This window comes from Pempheris klunzingeri, chromosome 5, assembly GCF_042242105.1.
Source record: "Pempheris klunzingeri isolate RE-2024b chromosome 5, fPemKlu1.hap1, whole genome shotgun sequence".
Lineage (NCBI taxonomy): Eukaryota > Metazoa > Chordata > Actinopteri > Acropomatiformes > Pempheridae > Pempheris > Pempheris klunzingeri.
The window spans coordinates 7,719,187-7,742,925 of record NC_092016.1 but is presented as its reverse complement, the minus strand read 5'-3'; the positions used below and the strand labels follow the sequence as shown (position 1 = coordinate 7,742,925).

At 43.0% G+C, this 23,739-nt stretch overlaps 1 protein-coding gene across 1 annotated transcript in view; it reads left to right on the top strand.

Annotated features, from left to right (window-relative positions):
- kcnq1.2 (potassium voltage-gated channel, KQT-like subfamily, member 1.2) overlaps positions 1 to 23,739 on the top strand; it is a 151,928-nt gene that overhangs the window by 86,660 nt on the left and 41,529 nt on the right. Inside the window, exons 14-17 of the mRNA XM_070830991.1 lie at positions 8,516 to 8,591; positions 9,531 to 9,625; positions 10,630 to 10,670; positions 11,880 to 11,941. Of these exons, the coding sequence (XP_070687092.1) occupies positions 8,516 to 8,591; positions 9,531 to 9,625; positions 10,630 to 10,670; positions 11,880 to 11,941 (274 nt within the window). The remainder of the gene's footprint in view (positions 1 to 8,515; positions 8,592 to 9,530; positions 9,626 to 10,629; positions 10,671 to 11,879; positions 11,942 to 23,739) is intronic.

Sequence of the window (23,739 nt, the reverse complement as noted above, 5' to 3'; positions counted from 1 at the left end):
AGGGGGAAAAAAGGGGAAAAGACAAACCCGTCTCTCTGTTTTGAGATATAATAAGATTTCGACAATCCCTCAGAGAATTAGGAGCCACTGTAAAATCAAATAGTGAAAGATTACACAAAAGCAGCCCAGAAATTAAAATTTACAACGTGACCCTTTCTTTCAACAAAAAAGCAGTGGAAGCGGCTTTAAATTGCAGATTGAGATAAAGAAATGAGCAAACTGAAACATTTAGACACATGATAATATACTGAAAGTATGAATTATACGGTGTGTTGGCTCATTTGTTAATAATGTCACTTTAGATGTCTGGAGGAGGTCTTTGAAATATGTAAGGCTTATTTATTTTATATTCTAACAGACTGAAACCTAAAACTTTCATGTGTTGCTTTTAAGTCTCAAGTCTCATTCGGTCTAGTAAATCAAGTTTCATCTAAGTGAAGCCTCAAATCTGCAGCCCTGCTAAAAATGAGCGCTACTGCTACCTTTAGCTGAACCAACCATGATCCAGAGAAGACTTGGCAAACCGTGGAAAGAACTCATAATTCCAATACTTACTATTGACACTGTATAAGCAAAATATCTCTATTGGAGACTTATGGAGTAGCATGCCAGTTATTCAGACCCCATTCAGCCTTTCTTAGCTTTCCCGTCTCTCTGCCTGCTTGTGTGTTTGGACTGCTGGTGTAATTACCGTCCAGCCAGGGACAGACCTGGAGACAGAGGCAGTGTGCTAATTGTACGGTGGACAGGGAACGGAAGCTATTAAAACATGACTGCAAGGACATTCACAGCCTCATCTGCTGCCATAAATCCCTCCTCTCCAGTGAGACTTACTGTCGTTACCACTCCCTCCACCACTTCACTTCACTGTCTGTCCGTCTCTCTCACTCTCTCTAACACTCTGCTACTTTCCTTCCTAAGTTTTTAGTGCCTAAGCACGCTGATGTGCAGAAACTGAAGAAACCAGATTTTTTAAGAAGTTAAGAAGAAAGAAATGTGTGGGAGCTGCAGAGAAATGTATTTACTGATCATCTTATTGCATCACTGTGCAAATAAATGAAAACCAAAGTAAACCAGAGATGAAGCGAGACCAACGTGGTTGTTCTTTAGCTGACCTGTGACCACCAATTTCCTCTCCTCTCCTCTCAAGAAGACCACTCAATCCTTTTTTCTGGACACTCACTGTAAATCTTCCACTAATGGCTTTATTAACGAAAAACATCTTAACACGTGGAGTGGAGACATTCTAGTTTACAATATATACTTCCTTAGGATATTGATTAAGAGGCTGCACAACTTGATGGAGGATGACAAATGCTGCCTCTCCACATCTTTCTTTTGCTTCCTCTTTTTCTCTCATACACAAACAGACACAAAACACTTGCCACTGGCCATTAGGGAGGCCAACCAGGCCTCCCATTGCTGAAAAGCAGGAACAAAAAGGCTGACCACTGTAGAAAGGCCTAATTAAACAGCAGTCTTTAATGTCAGTCAGCCCCCCACTGTAGCCCCAACCACACATGAATGAAAGAATAATGCTCTTTTGAAAAGGAGCACAGTTTTATAATCTAAACCGATTGGCTTACGAAAGGGAAGCCCCTTAGCTAAGAGGGCCCACAGGTCACCCTCCATCTCTTCCTTTCTCTCTCTTTCTCTCCCTCTCTTCTTCATCACTCTCTCTTCTTTTCTTCTTCTCAGTCATCCTGCTGTGTCCATAGCCAGGGTTAAGTCAAGCTGAACGTGGGTTGGTCTGTGACCACCACCTCCAGCAGGCCCTTGTTCCCCCGAGGGTGTAGTAGTGCTAATTGTCCCTGGACATGCACACACACACACACACAAAAACACAGATGAACAGCCATGTGTGTTGGCATGACCAACCACTGGGCTCATGTGCTTGGATTATCAGAGTGTTATGAAAGAGAAACAGCCAATTTAATCCAAAAATGGTGGCTGTAGTGGGACTAAGAGGAGGGGGTGGGCTTGGGTGCTCAGGGGCCACAGTGCCAGGGGTTATCCTGAAAAATGATTGGGTCCAGTGTGCACCCCCTCCCGACCTCACCTCACCACTGCCCACCCCACAAAACCTCCCCACTCCACCCAGGCGAGGGGACCCCCCGACTGGCAGCAATAAATAGATTCTTTCTCTAACATGCCTAATCCTGCTAAACAGCAACAAATCCTATTAGGCCATGAATTATAAATCCTTCTTCGTCACCTCACCCCCTCATCCCCCACTGGAGAAACCCAATCGCCCTCCTGTCTTCATAACATGCACGCGCATACTCACGCACATACAAACACACCAGACCTCAAGAATGTTGGTCTAAACAGGGAGGAATTGTAAGTGTTGTGTATTAATGCATTGGTGTGTATGTCTATATGCTGTATGTGTGTCTGCTTGCTTTCATTTGCACTAGATTCTGGTTCATGTGGATTTGTGTGTGTGGCCTCTTGCAAGGCTTACTGCTCCCCACTTGTCATGAATTGAGTCAGTCAGCCAAGCCAAGACTGTAGTTGATTTGTGGGAGGTCACAACTGACGCAGCTTGAAAAAATACAACGTGTTGGCACCATAGAGCAACAGGAAAACATCAAACTACTGTGTCAGCGAAATGTAACCCAAACATAATGATTAAAACCTCAACAGTGGAGGAGGGGAGTGTGAATCGTGTCATTTTTTTGCTCATCAGTCGATGCCCATTGCACTCATTGGACCTAGCGCAAGGAAATAAGTACAGTCACTGAAACATGCAAATCCAGGAAGAGAAATTCAAATAATGCTGCCTGTCTGAAAGGCTGACACGTGTCAACACTGGGAAATAGGACAGTGGTGTATCCCAACTAGTTCTCAAGCGTCAGATGTGTGTTATGATGTGCCACTGTGCAGGCTTACAGGCAAAACAATGTATGCAAATGTTCTTATTCGTGTCATTTGCTGCCTGTAAGACAAGCCAAGAGTCTATAGCCACGCTACGAGCTCTGTGAGGCTGTAATGCTCGAGGTAAAGTGAACTGTTTTGCCTGGTGATAGGGGTAGATGAAATTTGTTAAGACATTTCAGTCTGAACTAAAAGGTGGTTGACTCACTGACCAAATGACTGGCATTTCCATAGAGCCACACCACTGGACAGCCTAAAAAGTGGATCTGAATTGACACAAATCATAAAAAAAGAGATTTACAATTGGAAAAATGCCACTGAATAGTAAACTGTTAGGCTGACTAACATGCATGCCTACATAACAGACACCTTAGGCTACACTCTTTGACTAGAAGAGGGTCTGGCACCAAAGAGGGGGTCATTAACCCCAAATCTAATCTAACTCTCTAATTAGGCTTACTTTGAAGAATAGTTACAGCTACATCCTCCTCTTAAGGCTACACCTTGGGCCTGGAACATTAAAGCTCAGAACCTGAAATACTCTGGTCATGTCTATGTGGACACCATCGTCCTAAACTCCTTTATTTGCCTCTATGTCAGCGATAGCTGTGGTCAGGGACATTATGTCTTCGGGTTGTCCGTCCATCACATTCATATAAACGCGTATAAATCTCCGGAACACCTGGAGTGACAAAGCTCCTATTAGTCCTCTGTGCTCCCATGTAAAAATAGTCTCTAAGTGAAGACAGCATGTTTCTCACTGGAATTATACCCATATAATGATTTCCATTCATTCCATCTTTAAAATGCCTGCAGGTAGATTTTTGGTCTATATTTTACAGATTACATTAGTGGTCTCATGTCTTTGTACCCTAGTAAAAAAAAACATTTTTCCCACGGCTGCAGTTTTTCATTTTCTCGGCTGTCTAACTGGAAACCTCCTCGCCAAAATCTTCAGTTAATTTGGCAGTTAGAGTCATGTCAGCAAGAGTTCACCAATCATTAGTCTACTTGTTAGATGTGCGCTACTCTCCAATCTTCTCTACATGTGGTGGGAAAGAGCTGTGTCTGTGTCTGCTCTCCTCAAATAATAACAGGTTGCGAGACTTGGCGTCATTAACATTAAACATGGGTGGGACTTTTCTGAGGTCACCAGGATGTCGACCATCTCTTGAGAGGATTCATTTTCATTGGTGGGAGTCTTTCACGAGCTTAAAGACGGGAGACTTTCATTCACATGTACCTTTTTAGAGGTATATGGTATCTAATGATGGAAATCCCTGGTTTGTATGACCACATTATCATCACCTTGTTGACCAAGGGTTGGTTTGCTTTCAACATGTTAAAGTCAAGAAAAAAAGCCGACACAGACTTAGTGGGCGTGTGTGGAAAAGAATATGTAACAGAGATTGAAGCATTGTATTTGTATGGTTTTATTTTATACAATTCTGCATGTATATACACAAACATGTCCTTTCACAGTATCCACTAGTTTCACGTATTTGTAATAGAAATGCAGGAGGTTGGGGTGATACTGAATCTACAGTATCTCTTGCCTCCGTCTCATTTTCTCTGTCTGTGGCCACACACATCAAACATGGCTCGCTCCCTCTGTTCTCTCTTTGTCATCAGCTCTTAATGGGCACTCTGCTTTGATGTGGCTTGGTTGCTGCCATTGTTTCCAGCATGTCTTGATCAGTGAAACTTTTGTATCAGAAACCACATTTAACCGTCAGTGTTTTTCTTGCACGGAATTGAATCATGATTTGAATGCCTCGGTGCAGCGGCACAGAAATCCTGTTGTTCTGCTTGACAGGTGCCATTTATGAGCTGTGGTCAAATCGGACTATTTTATTGCGGAGACCTACAGCACAATCAATTATGTAGCTGTTTATCCATTGTTTTGGTGTTGCACTGTAAATGGATGGAAACACATGTGTTTTTTCACAATTACTGAGCATCTTCAGATTCAGTCGACATAGAGGTGGCCTGAAAAAAAAGACATAGTTGGTTTAAATTTGTGCTTCTCCTTGCATGCAAACCAATTTAGGAGCTGGTTTCATTTCCCACCAGGCAAACCCTTATAGGAGAATCCATATGGGAGCATTTCTTGCATTAGAACCGCATCAAAGTCCATTAATTAAAAACCCTCACTGAATGGACAATCTTGAATCTTACAATATAGTGTCTTAGCAGTGCACCCTTATAATTCTTACCACGGCACCCTCTGGCATGCTATCACTTTAGATCAAACATTCCTTAAAGAATGTAGTCATCTTATCCTTCCAAGATATGATAAAAGGATGTCTGTTTTTGAGGAGAGCACATCTCTTTGATGGACCAAAGCACCAGTCATAAAGCTTATCTCTCTCACACACTCACACACACACACACACACACACACACAGACACACCAGCCGTCTTGCTGGGCCCTGTCCGTTGCACATTGATGTCTAAGGCTGCTTTCTCCTGACTGACTCCAAGGTTATTGCAGCGCACCATGGAAGCACAGGATATTTGACGGTCCCCTGCCAAATAAAGGTGGGGGGGGGTGAGTTGCCATTGACAACTCTGAGATCTCCAAAGTGACCATCTGAAAATGAAAAAAGAGAAAACTTATTAAGAGAGAAGGGTCCAGGGGAGGCCATGGGGCTAAATCTGTCACAGCTTTTCAAGAGAGGGACGAGGCCTTTTCATGACTCCAGCAATTACAGCGTGTACATGACTTCTACAGTCGACCTAATGAAGAATAGTGAGTCTGATGAGACGAGCTAGGAGTTGGGGCTTAATACACAAAGAAAAAACACACACATACAACCAACCTTCCCAATAGAGAATGAATCATAGGGTGCAGGACAATGGAAAATATATTGAAGTCTACGTGGGTGAGATCTGAGCTTTGCTGACTCAAGGGGAGTCCCCAGGATACACTGTGTGTCAAATCTTCTGCACAGATGAAAAATAAACATGAAGAAGAGGAAAAAAATAGTGGACTAGGCAGAGGGAGATGAGTAGGAAGCTGAATCAGAGTCGGCAAGTGTTTGATGGGCAGCATCAGTAGAGAGATGTGGGAATTACATTCCTTCAGTTTCTCTGCGCCAAATCTTTAATGGAGTACGGGGGCTGAGGAGGAGAGGGAGGGGGGGGGGGGGGGTCTTGGTGTTGGACAAAAATCCTCCGTGTTATTCTTTTATCACACTTACCCAATGAACATGTGTGCGCATTTGTGTCAAACGCAGGAAACGGGAGGAGGGCAAGGAGGGAGCGGGTTACAGTTGTACAACGATCAAAACCGCACATGTTTTTTGTTTCCTACATGTGTTTTCTTTCCCAATTATGCTCGAACCTCCAAGTCGCACAGAGAAGAGGAGAGAAAAAAACACATCCTTCTTCTCATCGACGATGGAGAGCAAAAGGGGGTGCGGGGTGGTGGGGGGGTAGAGTTTTTTTTTTTTTTTTTTCCCAAAATAGGGCCTCATGCTCTTCGTGTTTGGTATTCTTTGTGTGCATTTCCTCCTATAGCTTGGGCAGGCCTTGCATGGAGGGCAGGAAAAAAGACAGCAGCCCGACAGCCTTTGATGTTCATGTTTTATGGTCCCATGTCAACGCATTGTCTGTTAAGTCCTTTTGTTGTCCCTCTGCCTAATTAAGACCTCAGAGCGACTTGTTGACTCCACAAAGACCCTTGTTTGGGGAGGGGGAGGGCGGTGGGTGTGCGCTTTTGTGTGTCAAGGGTGTGTGTGTGTGTGTGTGTGTGTGTGTGTGTGTGCATGTGGGTGTGTCTGCTTTGATGGGGACATAGTTTGAGAGAAATGTTCAAAACGGTGTACAGACGCACGCATCACCCACCTTACGTACAAAAGCACAGGGTTTGACATATGAATGGAGTTATTCATTTTTCTGTTTGAGGGCTGTTTAGTGGAGAAATTATCTCTAGCTGCATTTACGCTCAAAGTAGCCGTGAAGAGCACTTAACACACACACACACGTGCAAGCACGCAATGCGTTCTGAAACTACATTTGTGCACGTCTCTGCATGCAATCCAATCCACGCGCCCCAGTCAAGGGTGTCGCAGTGGGATATTTTTAACCACGACTTTAATATTTATCATTATTTCTTACTTTCACATTTGGAATCGCACCCAAATGTTTTCGGTTCCCTTTTCATTTGTGCCATCTTCCTCCGGATCTCTCCAGAAAGAATCCGGTGACGTCAGTTTGCTGTTAATCCCCCCCCCCCCTCTCAGCAGATACACTGCTGGCACACACACCGTCCACGGCTTACCAGCTTAACTTTGATGTGTCTGATACCAACAGACGGCTGAAAGGTCACCTGTCTCTGAGACATACTGTACATGAAGACCGATTCATGGCACAAAAAGGTGGTCAGCTGTTTTTACTATATGATTTTATGTAGATAAATGCTAAATTAATGCACAATACTACATAATTAGTGCTTTATGTTACTTTGTGTAAGAATCAAATATAAGGGTTCTTCAACAATCTAATACATTGACACTCTTACATAATAAACCGGTGCTTGGCACTATTAAACCACAACCCCTCTTAGAACCCGTACTGATCCATACACCTCTGACCTTCTCAACTCCACGGGTTGGACTTTGTTTGTTGGACGAATGTCTACATTTGTACATAGGAGGCTTTAAACTTGCTCAGAGCAGGGGGACGACGAGTGGGATCATTTGACAGGCAGGTGGGATCTCAAAGAATTTCTAACCAACATATATTGGTGTGTCATAAATGCTTAAAGAATGAATACTTAACAATACAACAGTAATCCTTTTTCTAATTCACACGATGATTTGACGACAACAGCTGGGGTGTGTCCCCACGCCCGCGCACACTATTTCTATTGTTTTGTTTTCAGTCACCCAGAAAACTGGAATCCAGTCACTCAACAAATTTTCAGTCCGTGTTGTCTTGTGATTTACTTTCACTGATAGCGCACAGCATCCACATGGAATATTCAAGGACATGATTCAGCATTTTCTGACGAATAAATCTCATGACCACCCGAGCACGGCACACAGAGCGCCTTTCAGAAAAAACAAACACGAGTGCATGCCATACAGTCACTACGGTATGCAAGTGCGAGTCTGTGTGTGTGTGTTGTTTGCATCCAGTGGTTTCAGTGTGTAGCTCCGTACCAGTGGGTTTTCCTTTGTGTTGACACAGATGTGCTGCTTCTAGCCAAGGGACGTGTGTTGTGGGACTCCTCTTAATGCAAACTGAGTCTGGCTTTCTTCAGTTTCACTTTGCACCACGTTGCAGATTCATGGTTGTGACCAATAAGGCGAGCACTGATAAAGGGTGGGGGTTCATCTGTTTTGACACATACAGTTATGGGCTCAATGTGCATTTTTGTGTACATGAATGCCTGCCTGTCATGCATTTTGCTGTTGTATGTTATACCCATTATCCATCAATCCTTGAATGCACAAAGAGTCAATTAGAAGGAGTATGCAGCCTTTCTTCTCTCTCTCTCTTTTTTTTTTTTACAACTCAGCTCGTCCAAAACAAGCCACTTCACATTTTACAGCAAGGAAACATCTGTAGACTTAACCATCATTGTTTTTCTCTTAGACCAAATCAGTCTCTCTTTCTCTCTGTGTCACAGGTTGTCCCATGCCCAGAGATCAGCTGTAAAAGTCCTCCGCAGAATGCAGTACTTTGTAGCCAGGAAGAAATTTCAGGTAAGCAAAAGGAAATCCACAAGGAGGACAGATAAATTTTACAGAGTTAAGGAGAGCAAAGAGGGAGGAGATACAGAGATAAAGAGAGAGACAGATTGAGAGTGAGAGTGGGAGTGAGAGAAGTGTGTGCGAGGAGTGTATGTGCGTTTGTACAGGATGAGGAAGGGGAGCCCCAAGGGCATATATCAGCTGCAGCGCTGCTGTGCATGCGTGTGCGTGTGTGTGTGTGTGTGTATATGTGCGTGTTTGTGTGTAAATGCCTGAAACTTGCACCTGCATGTCTTCTTTGTGCTCACTTAAGTTCAGGCGTAGTATCATGGGAAATCTGCTAACCTGTCTCTGGGGCTACAGTAGGAATTCACTTACTGTACTGCACTCTGCAAAAACACACTTTGCAGAGATACACGTGCACACACACGCATCAGGACACGGGGCCTCACATAGCACTTAAGTCAGCAGAATTACGTAAGAAAATGTGCGATAAACATTTCAGTGAAACAAAGTTGTCATACAATTATCAAACGGTCATGTTTGAGATACTTTAGCCATCATTTTTATGCTACATGTTATTGTAGAATGGTTCCTATATTCTTACCGTTTCCAGTCCTACATGTTTTCAATTATGGCCTAAGTGATGTCAGCTGCAGAGGCTATACTCTACGTATGCCAAGGAATACCCTAAAGAGTTCACTGGGTTCTTCTGATGCTGCTTGTATCCACGTCACACTAAACAAAGCTGTGAAAGGACCTTAACACGACTGCTTTTCTACATGACCATGCACTTGTCAGTGTGCACGCACACACAAACACACACAATGAGTTAACAATGAACCCTTTGCACCCAGGGGGTTGGGGATGTTTTCGGGGACCAAGCAACAGCGGCCGTGGTTGACAATGGCTTTTGTGTCCCTCTGTGTGTGCGCGTGCATTGATCCACAGCAAGCGCGGAAGCCCTATGACGTGCGAGACGTGATCGAGCAGTATTCCCAGGGTCACCTCAACATGATGGTCCGCATCAAGGAGCTGCAGAGAAGGTGGTGTCTTTGACCTTCTTTCATGATCTTTCTTCCCCGCTTTGTGTCTCCAACTTCGTGCATTTGCCACCATTTTGTTTGATACCAATCCGAGCAAGGAAAGGAAAGAGGCAGAAAATAAAATATGTAATCTCATTTTAAAACAAAATAGATCAGCTTAAATTTAGCCATGCTGTCTTATACACAATATTTCCATACACATGCATGTTTCTCTTGTCCCTAACTGAGCTGTACTGACATCATGGTCAGCTGAACTGGGATATGATGACAAGTTGTTCCATTGCACATTTTATATTCAGCTTTCAGTCATTTTGCAGCTATTAACAGTTTCTGTCAGTTGGATCGTACGCCTTGTTATTGTTTATCTAACAGACAGGAGACTCATTGATCCCAAATTTGTTAGTTGTGCTTCATGCAAAGGTTTAAAAATTTTCCAAATGACTTTCTTTCTTTAACCCTAGAACACTAACGTCAGGTGATTTCCCAGCTCCATTATTTTTTATCATTCACACAGTTGTCAGTGATGCAGGGAGACCGTGCCTTCACCGGACAAGGCTCACATGTCCCAGGAACGGGTGGCCCGAAGAACAACAGTTCTGACAACTGTGTGAATGATAAAAAATAATGGAGCTGGGAACCACAGTCGTGTGGGCGAAAATCACCTGACGTTAGTTAAACTAAGCAAAGCTCTCCCACGAAGGAGGTTGGTTATGTAATAAGTTGGTTCAAACATTTGTCACCTTGTGTCACCTTGACTTTAAACATCTTTTGCGGTAAATCAGTTGAACCATGGATACACACTGTGAAATTTTAAACCAGAAGGGCATCTTAATGTATCAGTAAATAAAAAAGACTTATTCTTTTTAGTCTTATTTATACTATCATATTACACTTATTATCATTCTTAAGCATGTGGTTTGTTTTCTGAAAACAGTGATATATAAATACTGTTAAAGCTGACGCCATTTGTTTAATTTTAATGGCTTCTTCTGTCTTTTCCCCAGGCTGGACGGCACTCTGGGGAAGCCAGGAATGTTTCTTCCAGGTAAATGCACAGCAAACACGACAGTCTACATCTGATAGACGCCATCACACCTCACACCGTCTCTGTGTTTATACCTCGCACATACACAAGCTGTGCCAGACTAAATATGAGGGAAAGACAGGTCCCTAATGTGCATGTGTCTCTGTTTGGATGTGGGTATGTTTATGTAGGTTTTCGTATTTGTGAATGTGTGAATTGTTGCATCCTGTCTGTTTTCACTGTGCATGCAGACATCTATTAGCAGGCTTGTAGGGGGACATGTATAGATTTACTGAATGTATCCTGAAAATCAGCAATAAATTAACTGTCCTCGAGTATTTGTATTACATTTTATTGTTTGTCCATTTGTTGATGACAAGTTGAAAATAAAAGAATAGGTTGAGATGCCTGGAGGAACCAGGCTCAGACGAAAACCACTGAGCCCGGAGTGTCGTCCGAACCCATTGCCAGCAGTGCACTAGCTGCATCTTTGGCCAGCGGTGCACAGAGCCCCCGAGCACCATCGGCTGCCTGGATTACACAGAGCGCCCAACGGCAGCATCGGTGCACTCCAAGAACTCAAGTCACTCAAGAGGCCTCACAAGATGGTAGGAGAAGTTGAAAAGAGAGTTGAGAAGCCCAGTGTAGCACATCTTTGGGCAATCCTCAAGAAGGAACTCCTGATGCTGCACAGACCCACAGAAGGATCGTCTGCAAGGTTCACGCAAGTGGAGGTGGACAGTGAGGCCTACGGAACCCTTGGCATTATCGGAACAAGCAGGAGAAGAAACACTAACAACAATATGGAGGCAGCAAAGAAAAGGGAATGTGCAGTGGGGTCAGTAGAATGCCACTTGGACAGTGGACGAGACTTGATCAACCTCAGTCAGACGCCCTGGATGAAGGTGTCTGTTCCAAGCATGTGCATCAGAGAGTGTATGAAAAACAGTTGTGCAGATTCATGTAAGATTGAACTAATGATTAGTAAACATTAAAATTCTAGTGAAATTGACATTGTCAAATGTCTGGTTCCTCTGAATCACTGCCTCCTTCACAGATCTGTTCATTAACTCAAAGTGGATTGAAGTTGTGCTCATTGATGGCTGTTTCGCTTGAAACAATCCATCTATTAGAGGTTACCGGGTGAGATTAGGAATTAGGTAAATTCTTGTCAACATATGTATGTATATATATATATTTTGATTTTTTTTGTTTCTTTTTTCATTCCAGGAAAAGGAGAAGATAAAGAATACCCAACTATCGGAGCAAGAATGATCAGACTAGAGGATAAGGTAAGCACACTCCTGACGCTCAGTGTGTGTGTGTGTGTGTGTTTTGTCTGAACGTAAGAAAGATGAAGTGATTAGTTTGTGTTCACAAACACAAGTATTGTGTGTGTGTGTGTGTGTGTGTGTGTGTGTGTGTGTGTGTGACCGCACTACTGTGTCTCAACTGTGTGTCTGAGTGTGACTCTGCTTGCTCATGCCTCTGTTATCAGATGAATGCGTGTGGTGTAATCTTTTGAGATGATTATGTTGTGACTGGATTCGGTCAATCTGTGCCGATTTAAAACATGCACCTGCATTCTCTGTCCTGTACTTTATCAGCATCTATTCAGTGCTGCATTTTTTTATTTTTTTTTCTAATCTTGAGTCCTATCCTGGGCTCTGTAATTTTAACGATTTTCCATGCCAGCCCCTCTTTTTTCCGGTGGTGACAATTCTTGGATGTTTATGTTTCCATAAGGGGATATTAGAGTACTGGAAGCGTAAGGGGGGGGGTTAAAGAGAAAACTCTCTATGCAGTGAAGCATAGAAAATAACAAACAGGTGTGTTATGAAGCCTGCGGGTGTAATTAGGCGTCTTCTCTCTCATAGAGGAATGGGCACAACTTGCTGCCTGCGTGATGCCAATCCTAATGCCGCTGTGATGCCAAGATAGACACTTCGCCTGTGGGGGTGGTTAGACTAGTTGGACGGGTGTTAACGTGTGTCTGCTTCCTGTTGACCTGTCTATCCATTTGCAAATCAGAGGATATGAAATATTTTTCGTTACCTTGTTGTGTGGCTACATCCGTTGTCAGTTTGTCTGACTGGTGGCATTACTACCGAGTAAAATTATGTTTGTGGACTTGTGGAAAGATTTGGAGCATCGTGATGCTGGTGTTTAAAATTGGATACTTACCTTATAGTCAAGTTGTTCTCACATCTTACAGTAAATGAAAACAACTAATATACAATAGAACAATGCAGTCTGCAGCCACTTCTTTTCTATTCAAGTCAGCCAGCTCAGGATTTCCCCCCACTTTGCCTCAGCGTTTACCATCCCCTCTCTGTGTGCTCATCAGCGCTGATGTTCTCTTATGTTTGCATGCGTTTGCCGTTCTCAGACCCCTTTGTTACGAAGAGAGGAGTAATGATCTTGAACCAATGTACACTCCGAGGCTGTAGACCTCCCTCAGTGATTGAGTTACGGCCCATTTGCTCAAGGCTACATGTTGTGATCACAATCTCTTGATTGAAAACATAAACCTGCATTCAGAAGTGCTTGCCCTACCTGTGACTCCCTCTCTCTTTCTCTCCCAGTCTCCCTCTTTCACTTCTTCTCTCGCCCCGCTCTGCCTTCACATAAAGTATAAATAAAACTGAACGGTGGATAATTGAGAAACAAATCAGTGGAACCTTACTGACGCAGGCTACTTTCTCTCTGAAACAACGTGGATCCACATTTGTGGTTGTGTGAATATCTTGTTTTGATGATTCTGACGGGTCAGCACACCTGTTATATGGAAAGGGGGGGGCCTCCTTTTTCCCTTCAGGCGGTAGGTGGACGAACTTGTCGACCTCTGTTACTTGGTAAATTCCCTGGTACTCCTCCAGATAGGCCTGAGATGTTAAGCTCCAGTGGCCCTTTACAAATATTATTATTATTATTATTATCCACTCTGGATAAACTAAATACGTCAGCTTTATGTGTCAGGAATGTAATGATTTCATAACCACACTTACGGTGTAATCCCCATAATTTGATCAAATGAATTGTTTTTCCTTTGTGCTCCTGGTCCCTTTTCACTCAAATCTTTATTTTCCTGAAAGTTTTGCTCTGAATTTTTCCTGAAAAGCTTGAATTTGACACCTTACAAAATGTATTCACTCCTGGAACAACATTTCACCATGAAACCTTTGCTGCAGCAGCAAAACAATGCCCATTCAAACATAACGCTCAAGCTTAATGAAACTGCACCACAATGTTTGTACTGTATTGTCTGAATCTCCAACCCCGTCTCTTTTGTTTGTCTCGCATCACTGCCTGTATTTCATAATGTTGAGTAATTCCTGTGCCGCGTCACGTCTTGCATGTTGCTCATAATAGTAAACCTGATGATACACAAAGCAAAGCCCTGGTGTCACAGTTGATTCACCTCTAAATAGGATCTTTCCCAACAGCTCTGAGGAATTATTCATCAACTCTGTGCCCTAGTGTTTGTGTGTGTGGGTTTGTGTGTGCACAAGAGTGTGTTCCCATGCCTTTCTCAATACTCACTCTTGGTCGGTATCCAGCTACATTTCTTTTTTTTTGAGACAAATTCCCACTTTCTACTCCCCTTTCCCCTGTAAAACACCAGACATCGACCACTCTGACGCTTTATGCTGCAGCTGAGTAAGTAAGATAGAATAATTTTGTTGTCCAGCTATTGTCAGCACATCACTTGTAGATGAATTTATCTTCAGTGGGCTGAAGGGGTCTCAGGCATTGTGTGTCCTGTACAGGGTTAGACAGTGATTTATCACACACAGACAAAGACATATATAGATCTACACACATACACTCACACACACATAAGCATTGAGTTGATTAATCACCAATGTGTCTAACCCCACACTCTCAAGATTGAATTCTCCAGGAGCGACTTGGAAACGAAGATGGATGGCACTCTTTGACAGTGTGTTATCTTTCTGTCAGACACACTCGATGAAAAATACCCAAACGACAAGCTCAAACAGTGGCCAGTGTTTCTGGGCTTCAGCGTGGCCTTTCAGAGAGGAGCTCGCTGCATGCTTTAGGATGAAGTCAGCCCACTGCTTGTGGTAAATCTCTCCCAGTTTTATAGGGACGGGATTTTTTCTCATAGCAATAGACAGAAAGGGCAGGGAAATTACAACAATATGCTTTCACATAGCCTGTAAATGTCTGTCTGAAAAACAAGCGTATGCTTTTTTCGTCTGATTCTATTTTGTTTCACAGATTTAACAATATTGTGAAGTGTTGTGCGGCCCAGAGCAACCCAGTAACTTAAAACTGAAATTAGTGTGTAGAGCAGAAGACAGCAGCCTTTAATTATGTAGGAAGAGACATTTGCTTTGTTCAAGGTTGAAGGTTTTTCACAAGGTTAAACACACCAAACCATGAAATATCTCAATTGTTATTTGCTGGCATTAAATAATTTCATATTCAATGATAAATAAGTTATCCAAATACCATTTGAAATACTGAATAACTAAAAAAAAAAAAGCTTTTGAAAACAGAAGATTCAACGATTCACTGTTTTCAGAATTTTGAAAATCAAGAATAAAATGCAAAAAAACACTAAAAATTCAAATCTGTGTCTAAACTGTTTATGTGTGCATTTTCTATTCGCTGATAGTTGCATTTCTGTTTTACTAATCTAGGCTTAAATACTAAAAGATACAAAAAAATATGTTCCAAAATAAGCCTGTTGTGAGATGTGAGTTCACCGTGAAAAAGCATGGAGAAAAAAAAATACTTTAGTCAGTTTGTGAAAAAACTCAAGAGGGCAGTTATTCGGTTTTTATTTCACACTCAATATTTAGTCCATCATAAGTTAGTCATCAAAGTAATAGTCCGATGCATTTGGAAACTGCGTTGTCTTTGGCTGGTGTAAAACCATCACAGTGTCTAGTGAGGAAAATAAAATGTAATGTGCCCTCCAGACCTGCACAGACATGTCTCTGCTCAACACATCATTATTTGTGTTGCTCTAAGTACACTACATGGACCACACTAACTCTGTGGTTAACTTCGCTCTGCTATATTAGGGCATGTATGTCACGCTTATATCATGTGCATTAGCACTAGGCGTACGTTGAAGAATGCATGCCCTGACCGTAATAGCATCTCAATTAGGTAAGTATGCTGTAAATTACAGCAAGGCCAAATACTGGGAATACTTGAGGGCCGGGACAGAGTGTTGTGTTTGTTAGGAGTCCATCTGTAAGGCATTTAGGGCCCCTCGCCTTTAAAAGCTTGGCTTTGAGGGGGGCAGGAGTGTGTGTGCGAATGTTTAGACTGGTCCGAACCAGACCCAGTGGAGGGCTTTAGAGTTGAGGGCCTGATAAACACCCATACATACCCATATATACATATTTATACATTAGACCATACACAAAAATACAAGTGGATATCCAGGCACACATGAACACACACACTGTTGTCCATCCAGAAGTATCTCAGCTCGGCTCTCAGCAGTGCAACAACAAACAGGACCAACATCGTTATTTCTTTAGCTGTCGCAGGAAGGTACTGAGAGTGAACGGTTGGAGGGGACAGCAGAGGAGCAGCAACATTACATGCCATAAATCTAGTATATCTATATTTGCAGTGTATGTACCTATACGTTGATTGTATCCAATCATGGCTTCTTGATTTTGGCACCTAGAACAAGTTAAGCCCACATCACAAGAAACTATTACTATAAACCCTTTTAGTTTTAGCCTGGGGGATTCTCTGTGGCCACAGTTATTATTTTCTCTGCAAAAATCTTAAATTTTTACAATCACAACAGAATGAATGCACAGGAATCAAAGACTAGAGGGAATATTTATTGTTAACTGAAACCAAGTATTACTGTAATAAGCTGAACAGCATGTTGCAGACCACAAACAGATGTATAATTTTTTTTAAAGAGATTTTTAAATTCTCTGGACTTTAAGTGAGATTCCCACTGTTCTTATGTCATGCTCAACTGAATTTTAGGGAGCAGGGTTGTTTTTCAGCCTTTTTAAGTTCACTTGAAAGAATCAGGAGATTTACTGTAAACCTGCAGTGGGCATCTTCATTGTTGGGGGCAATAAAAGCAGGATTTGTATACATTATGTTGGTATCCTACATGTCTACCAAACAGACTGGTTCGTGGTGGCTGTAAAAAAAAAAACAGCAATCAAATGCCAAAAACAATATCAGGAAGTTCATTCACTCACTGTTGTTATGAAGAACAATTTTTTGATTGTTTTGTTTGATTGTTGTGTTTTGATTTGTTTACGTGGATACAATGAATTTCAGGATGAAGCATTCTTCTTAACTGCAGATGCACTTTGTTATTTAGAATAATAAGACACGTTTAATTTGACATTAAATTCTTGTCGACACGGCAAATTTCAATAATATTCCATTATAACCTCTTAAAAGGGTCTGAAATGTAGCATCTGGAAATGTGTACCCTGTGGAGTTGCATCTCAGCGAGAGTGGTCAGACTGTTCGTTTGCCCTCCTCCCTCCTCCTTCCCTTCCTCTGGGTCATTGGTGTCGATCCATTCATTCCACCACTGTTCAGCATATTGTCCCCTTCCCTCTGTAATTGGAGTGATGTCAGTGTGACCTAATGTCTGTCCTTTTCCTGCCCTCCTGCTAAAGAGGGTGACTCTGCCGCCATCCCACCTCCCCTTGTCTGCAGTCTCCATCTTTCTAGTTCTCTGTCCCCCTTTTCTTTCTGTTTTCCCGTACGGACACCTCTCTGTCTTTCTCAAACCTCCCCTTTGCGCCTATTCCCAGCACCTCTTCGCCCTGAGAGCACCCTGTCTGTTGTTGTGCTGTGTTTTGATATATGTGTGTATTTGGCCGCAACGTGCTCAGCGGGGAGCTGGAGCTGACCGGGCCGCTCTAAACAAAGAGAGGAAACTTGGCAAAGGAAGCGCACGCACGCACACACACACACACACACACACACACACACACAAATTCTGGGACACACAGCTTCACTGCAGCGGCAGTTCTCTTACTGCCCTGTGCTGCAGACAAGCACATACAGAATCTCCCTGCATGTCTGGACTTGGCCTGCGATAGCTACAGCACGAAACAACCTAGCAGTTCCCCTTGTTTTTCTTTGCTGATAAAATCTAGCTCTCTGAATCCTGTCCGGCACGGGCTTCTTTTTTTTTTTTTTTTTTTTTTTTACTGCCAGTGAATACACAATAAAAGATAAAAGATGTTGATCTCTGCAAATATGCTTGTGCAACATTGTGTTCTCGCTGCACGGTGGCAGTGAGGAAAATGTTATTCATCCTTCAAGGGAAACGTTCCTTTCCCTCGTCCCCCCTGCCACAGGAAGGTCAGAGGTCATTGTCACAGTCCCTGGAGCTGCTAGGTTTTCAGTGTTTTGCTCTCAGACATTTCGGCGGTGACGGAATGCTTTATGGTTCGACTGACATTAGTGCCTTAGCAGCCTCATTCATTTCGGTGAGCACAATCCAAGTTCAACATCATCCTCTAACACGCTGTATTGGCCAATTATATGTATGCACACATCCTGGTAGAATACCTTCTAACATGAACAGTTCTGTTTACCTTGCAAGACAAAAGAAAAAATTACTTTATGATCTTTTCTCATAGGATCATAAATCACTGTACAGTGTTTGATAAACCTGTATTACATACTCTTACTGGTACCTGTTGCAACACATCCACACCAACACATACTACAACATACTGTTTTTGCTATTTTCCGCCTCACTCCCGATCCAGCAGCCTTTCCTTTTACTCACTGCACCACCCTTTACTGTACCAAGCTGAGCTGGTCTTTCTCACATCGACACTTCCCACCGTTGATGTGGTATCTTTATAGTGTTGTGAACTTGACAGCATGCAATGAGTGGTGTGCTGCTGTGAGTTAGATAGCGCACCAGGAGCGGTGTGCTGTTTGTAGTGCAGTCCAGCAGTAAATCATGTTTCGGCAGTGTGCGAGGGATGCAGCCCCTGGCAGCTCCCAGACGGCCTTTGGCTCTGGCTCCCTTCTCTTAGCGCCACTCTCTAATTTCAGAGCCGGGACCCTGCCTACTACTGTGTCCTTACCGCATTCCCACAAACCAGAGACGGACAGTCTGCCTGCATGTCTGGCTGCTTGCTCTCCATCTCACAGACTCTCTCGCTTTCTATCGCTCTCTGCCTTTGTGTCTCTCTATCGCTCTTTCGCTCTCACTCCCTGTTTTTTTGCCCGCTGAGCTTGCCCCTTCTTCTTTCCTCTGTCTCTGTCTGGTTCTGTGCCTTCAGGATTATAGGTCTGCAGTCTCACTCACAGCATCTAAATCATGCTGTACACTGCCACTGTCTCTCATCAGCTCTCTCTCCCTCTTTCGCTCCTAGTCTCTCTGCATCTCTCTAGCACCCACTGTGGGCTCGCTCGTTGGCTGTAAATACCCATGCTACATTTCCATTTTAATTGCCCAAGTTTCGCAGGGCCCTGGGATATATTTTTTGCACATATATTTTATTGTCTTGGCGAAATGCCCCCACTACTTTTGGTTGGACCTGACCACTAATATACTCCTACATGGACCAGTTCATTATCAGCAGGGAGGTGTGAGCTTATTTTAGAGGGTTATGAAGGGGTCAATGTACAGTTCATGAAACAGGGGTCTGTGTTTTATTGGGACCTGTAGTCTTACTAATACAGTTTGCTAAGTAGCCCTGGTGCCACCCTACTTCTGAGTGCTATTAAATCAGTCTATACTGTGTGGAACTGTAAACCAGCAGTGAATAATGCCAAGCTGTGTAAATTACTCCAGAGACCATGGATGTAAATGTCACAGCCATAAAGTCAAGCTGGTACCAAGGGAACATGTAATGGGGACTATGTGCATACCTTTATGTTAAGTAGTGTATGTATTCCTGTATGTGTGTGTTTTATGCAGATCTCTGCTATTAAACCAACATATAGCCATAAAACTTCATAAATCTGTAAATAAAAGCTGGAGTATGTCAAATAATAGTTTAGTTTATCGTACTGTGATTTGTTCCAGTGAAGCCTGTGATCGCTCCTGTAGTTTTGGGTCATTTCACACTAATGCTTAAGTGTGACTCGTCTGTTTGTGAAGGGGTGGGTGCTAATTACTCAGCGTTATGGCTAGGTATTGAACCGCAGTACTTACTGATATTGGAATTGGAAAAAAAAAACAATCTGTATGTAGAAATGCTTAGACTCTTAGACTTAAACATATTTGCTGATTGAAATCACTATTACTAACTTTAAATTGTTATTTATTCAGGCAAAGTTCCTGTTTCCTTGTGTGAAGACAACATTACACCGTGTCCAAACAGCAAGCGAGCGTCCGACGGTCGCGTCAAACACTGAATCTGTCAGATATAGGCGTCTGTCCTCATGTAAACAAACTACGTACCTACCAGCCTACCTCTTCCCACATTTGTAGTTTTTTAACCTAAAACACACATTTTATATTGTGATATTTTGATGTTTTATTTACTGGAAATGAGCAAATTGTTAGTATGAATATCAGCTCTGTGTGACCTCCCTCCAGCCAGTTATTCAAGTGTCTGTGGTGAAATGAGGAGCTATCATACAGATGACTCCTCATTTCAACTTACTAAATCAGCTGTTCCTCCTCCATTTCAGTGCTTACAACATGACAGAAATAGAAACCGGGTGTTTGACAAAGTTTAGCGCAAAAACGCTGCGTCGCTTGCGGCCGTTCAGGACAGTCCAATAGAAAACAAGGCAATCAAACAGATTTTTTTTCGCTGAAGCTCGCCTGCATCACTTGCTGTTAGAACGGGGTGTTAAACACTGATGCAATGAGAGGTTTGGCTTTTTTAAGGATAAAAGGGGTTTGCAGAAAGAAAACACTTACATTACCCAAAGTAACAAACTGAAAACTATACTTTAGTTGTTAACCCTCACTCTATTATTAGCACTTGAGATTAAACTCCATACCTACAAGCAATTCCTGATTCGACAGTAATAATCTTAATTTGTAAGGGACTTCTCAAAAACACGAGTTACTTCAGTCTGGGCCAAAGTGGTTGAGAGACCAACAGACAGACTGACTCTGCCTTCCCATACAGGAGCAGATTCAAAATGAAATAAGGTAAATGTTATTATTGTAACAGGGTGTTGTGCTATAACAGGCTAGAGCCTTAGTTCATGGAATGATTTTAACTAGCTGTTACTAATGCAGGCGTGTTTATGACTGTGTAAAGAGTTGACTGGGCCACTTGTGGTTCAGACATTGGCCCTATGGTACTCTGTGCCCAGACACATCCCTTAGGCAACACTGGGGTTGCTAGTGCCCATAGTGAATCGTGGTGTGTGTGTGTGTGTATGTGCACACCTATGCGTTTGCCTGATTTGCTCCCTTGTCTCTATGCCCAGTCCCCTGTCGGCTCCCAGTTGCTTTAATGGCGTCAGGTTTTTGCAAAACACTTAACAAGCTTGTCTCTATTCCATAGTGATTTTTTTTCCTCACTAAATGACTAATGATTTTATGGGAGTATAATGGTGGGTGTTTTTCTATACCTCTGGGCATTGTGTGTCCCTGTAGAACAATTAAAGCGGCACACCTTTCAATTGTGTGCAATTAACTTTGTAGTCCGCACAGGATACAGGCCTCGCCTTGTCTCACACGGTACAATGGATCAAATCAGGAAGCTGTTATTTGAGGCTGAATCAGTGAATGGGGCTGTCAATGGGAACTGCATATTTCCCCCCCTTTTAATGTTGACCATCAAAAAAGGTCCCCCCACCCTGTGTCTGTTACGCAGCTACCGCCTGATCGTGCAGCGACTGGCGGTGCAGTTTATCCTGTCTCAAACGCTGTAGAAGAGCTGAACAGCCATATCATAACTGACATACCTTCCAAGTCGCACATTTTACCAGAAATTGTCTTTGCTGACATCTTACAGCCATAAAATCTTTGGAAGCAGTGATCTCAATGGAAAAAAGTAGAAGCGCCTCTAGTAAGAAGGAGTAATTTACGTTGTCTCGTGTGGTTCCAGAGAATTATTGCTGGCCTTGAATGGTTCAGAATGAGACAGATAAGCTGCTTTGTTCTGCCAAAGTTGATTTTCTGTGTATGACACTCTGCCCAGTTACTTGCTGATGGCCTTCATTCCAGGAACTTTTTGATATGCGTCAAGCGGGAACAAAAGCATCAACATTCACATTTTAAAAAAAAAAAACACAAAAAAAAAACCGATGACATTACACTGATGGTTTTAAATCGAGACAGATTGGTAGTTACAAGATTAGTCTAATGCAACCATTGCTTAGAATAAGCAGAATTGAAATATTGCTAAAAAGAAAAAAAGCTGCACACGCTGTCCCCTTTCTAAATTTACTTTTATTTTATTTGGACTTGACTGGCAACATCCCTCCTTCTCTCTCTCCCTATACTCTGTACGCACAACAGACAGCTTGATACATCCGCTCACTCTCATTCCAATGGTGCTGAGGAACTGAGATAGAGATAAAGCAAGAGACAGACATTAGTCTAGAGATCTTGATACTGAATGTCTCCTCCATTATATACTGCTAAGGGAGAGGGAGGCCAGGAGTGTCTGAGCTGAAGTTGGCCTGATAAGCAGAGCAGATAAAGGGTTGCAGTGAACCCCAGACAGAGACAAGAACTAAACATAAGGGCAAGCTGACTGAGATATTTCTCTTCCTTCATACACGAGGAGGACTTTTCAGAAGAGACCAGAGGAGACTGGAGGGACTGGACCAAAGTCAGAGTGATAAGGAATGGTCTGTTGTGTCTTGTGTTCTCACAGTTAGTATTAACTAACTGACCAGCTTAGCAGCTGCTCTAAAAATCATCCAAAGCACAGAGTTGGATGGGACAGAGTTGTGATTTCATAAGCTTCATTAACCAAGTCAAATCACTTTTTGCTGCAGCGTCTGCACGTACAGTTACTGCTCGAACACTTGTGAAGCTCAGCAGGCTTGCACACACACATACACACGGACAGAAAAACACATAGACACATCAAGTGCGCTCTCAGGCAGCTTGTGGTGAGAAGTGAACATCAAAAGGTCATTGTGGGCCAAGAGTGTCATTCCCACCAGTCCACCTCTGGCCAAACAGCCTGTGTCTAGAGGTCAAAGGACATCTCAGCAGGCCTGGTAATTAGAGCACAATGGGGCCCATTCTGGCCTTCTGTGCAATTGTGTGTCTTGTCCTGTCAGTTTGTCTCAGCTGACAGGAGGCTGTGCACGGCTCGAGAGGTGAAGTGACAAGAGTTTCCCTTTTGAGATGGGGGAGAGATTGTGGCGAGATTGTGGTGATGCACGTTTGCGTGTGTTTACTACTGAAGTTTGCACGAAGGCAAGTGAGGACTGCGTTTGTGCAAGTGGCTATTTTTGACTTCAAATTGAGAGTAAGCTCACTCAGCACCTTGACATTGGCACTGGGCTTCTGTGGAGATCTGCTGTCTCAGCTGGATCGCTCTCCTCCCTTTTCCTCTGACCCTTCTCCTCCTCCATCACTCACTCCCCCTCTCCTGCTGTACTCCCACCTCCAATCCAAGCCCTCCCAGCTTCCCTCATCCAGGGGAGAGGAGCTTAAATCAATTCCTTCTCTCTGTCTCTTCGAGGGTTTCCTTCTCCCCCCACGCACACTCCACCCCGTCCCTCTCTCTGATCGTGTCGAGAAGGGGGATGGGATGTGACTGTTGACTCGGACTACTGTGGGAATGCAGGTGCTGTGTTCGTGTGTGTGTGTGTGTGTGTGTGTGTGTGTGTGTGCTTTGGCAGCCCCTCCCTGGGCTCGCCGGCCAGCTCAGTGTCTGTCGTCTGTCACGCCAGCCATTTAGACTGTGCTGTCATTGGTGAGACAGCATGCTATGGCAGATGGCAGCCAAAATATCAAAACAATCTCTTCTTAGCCCTCACGCAACAAAGCTTTTAGTCAGAGGTAAATAACTAGGATGAAACCTAGGGATTATTTTCATTATCGATTTATCTGTTAATTGCTTTTTTGATAAATAGATGAATTGTTTAGTCTTTATAATGTTACTTATTTTGTCTGACAAACAGTCCAAAATCAAAAGAAAGACACCAAATCCTC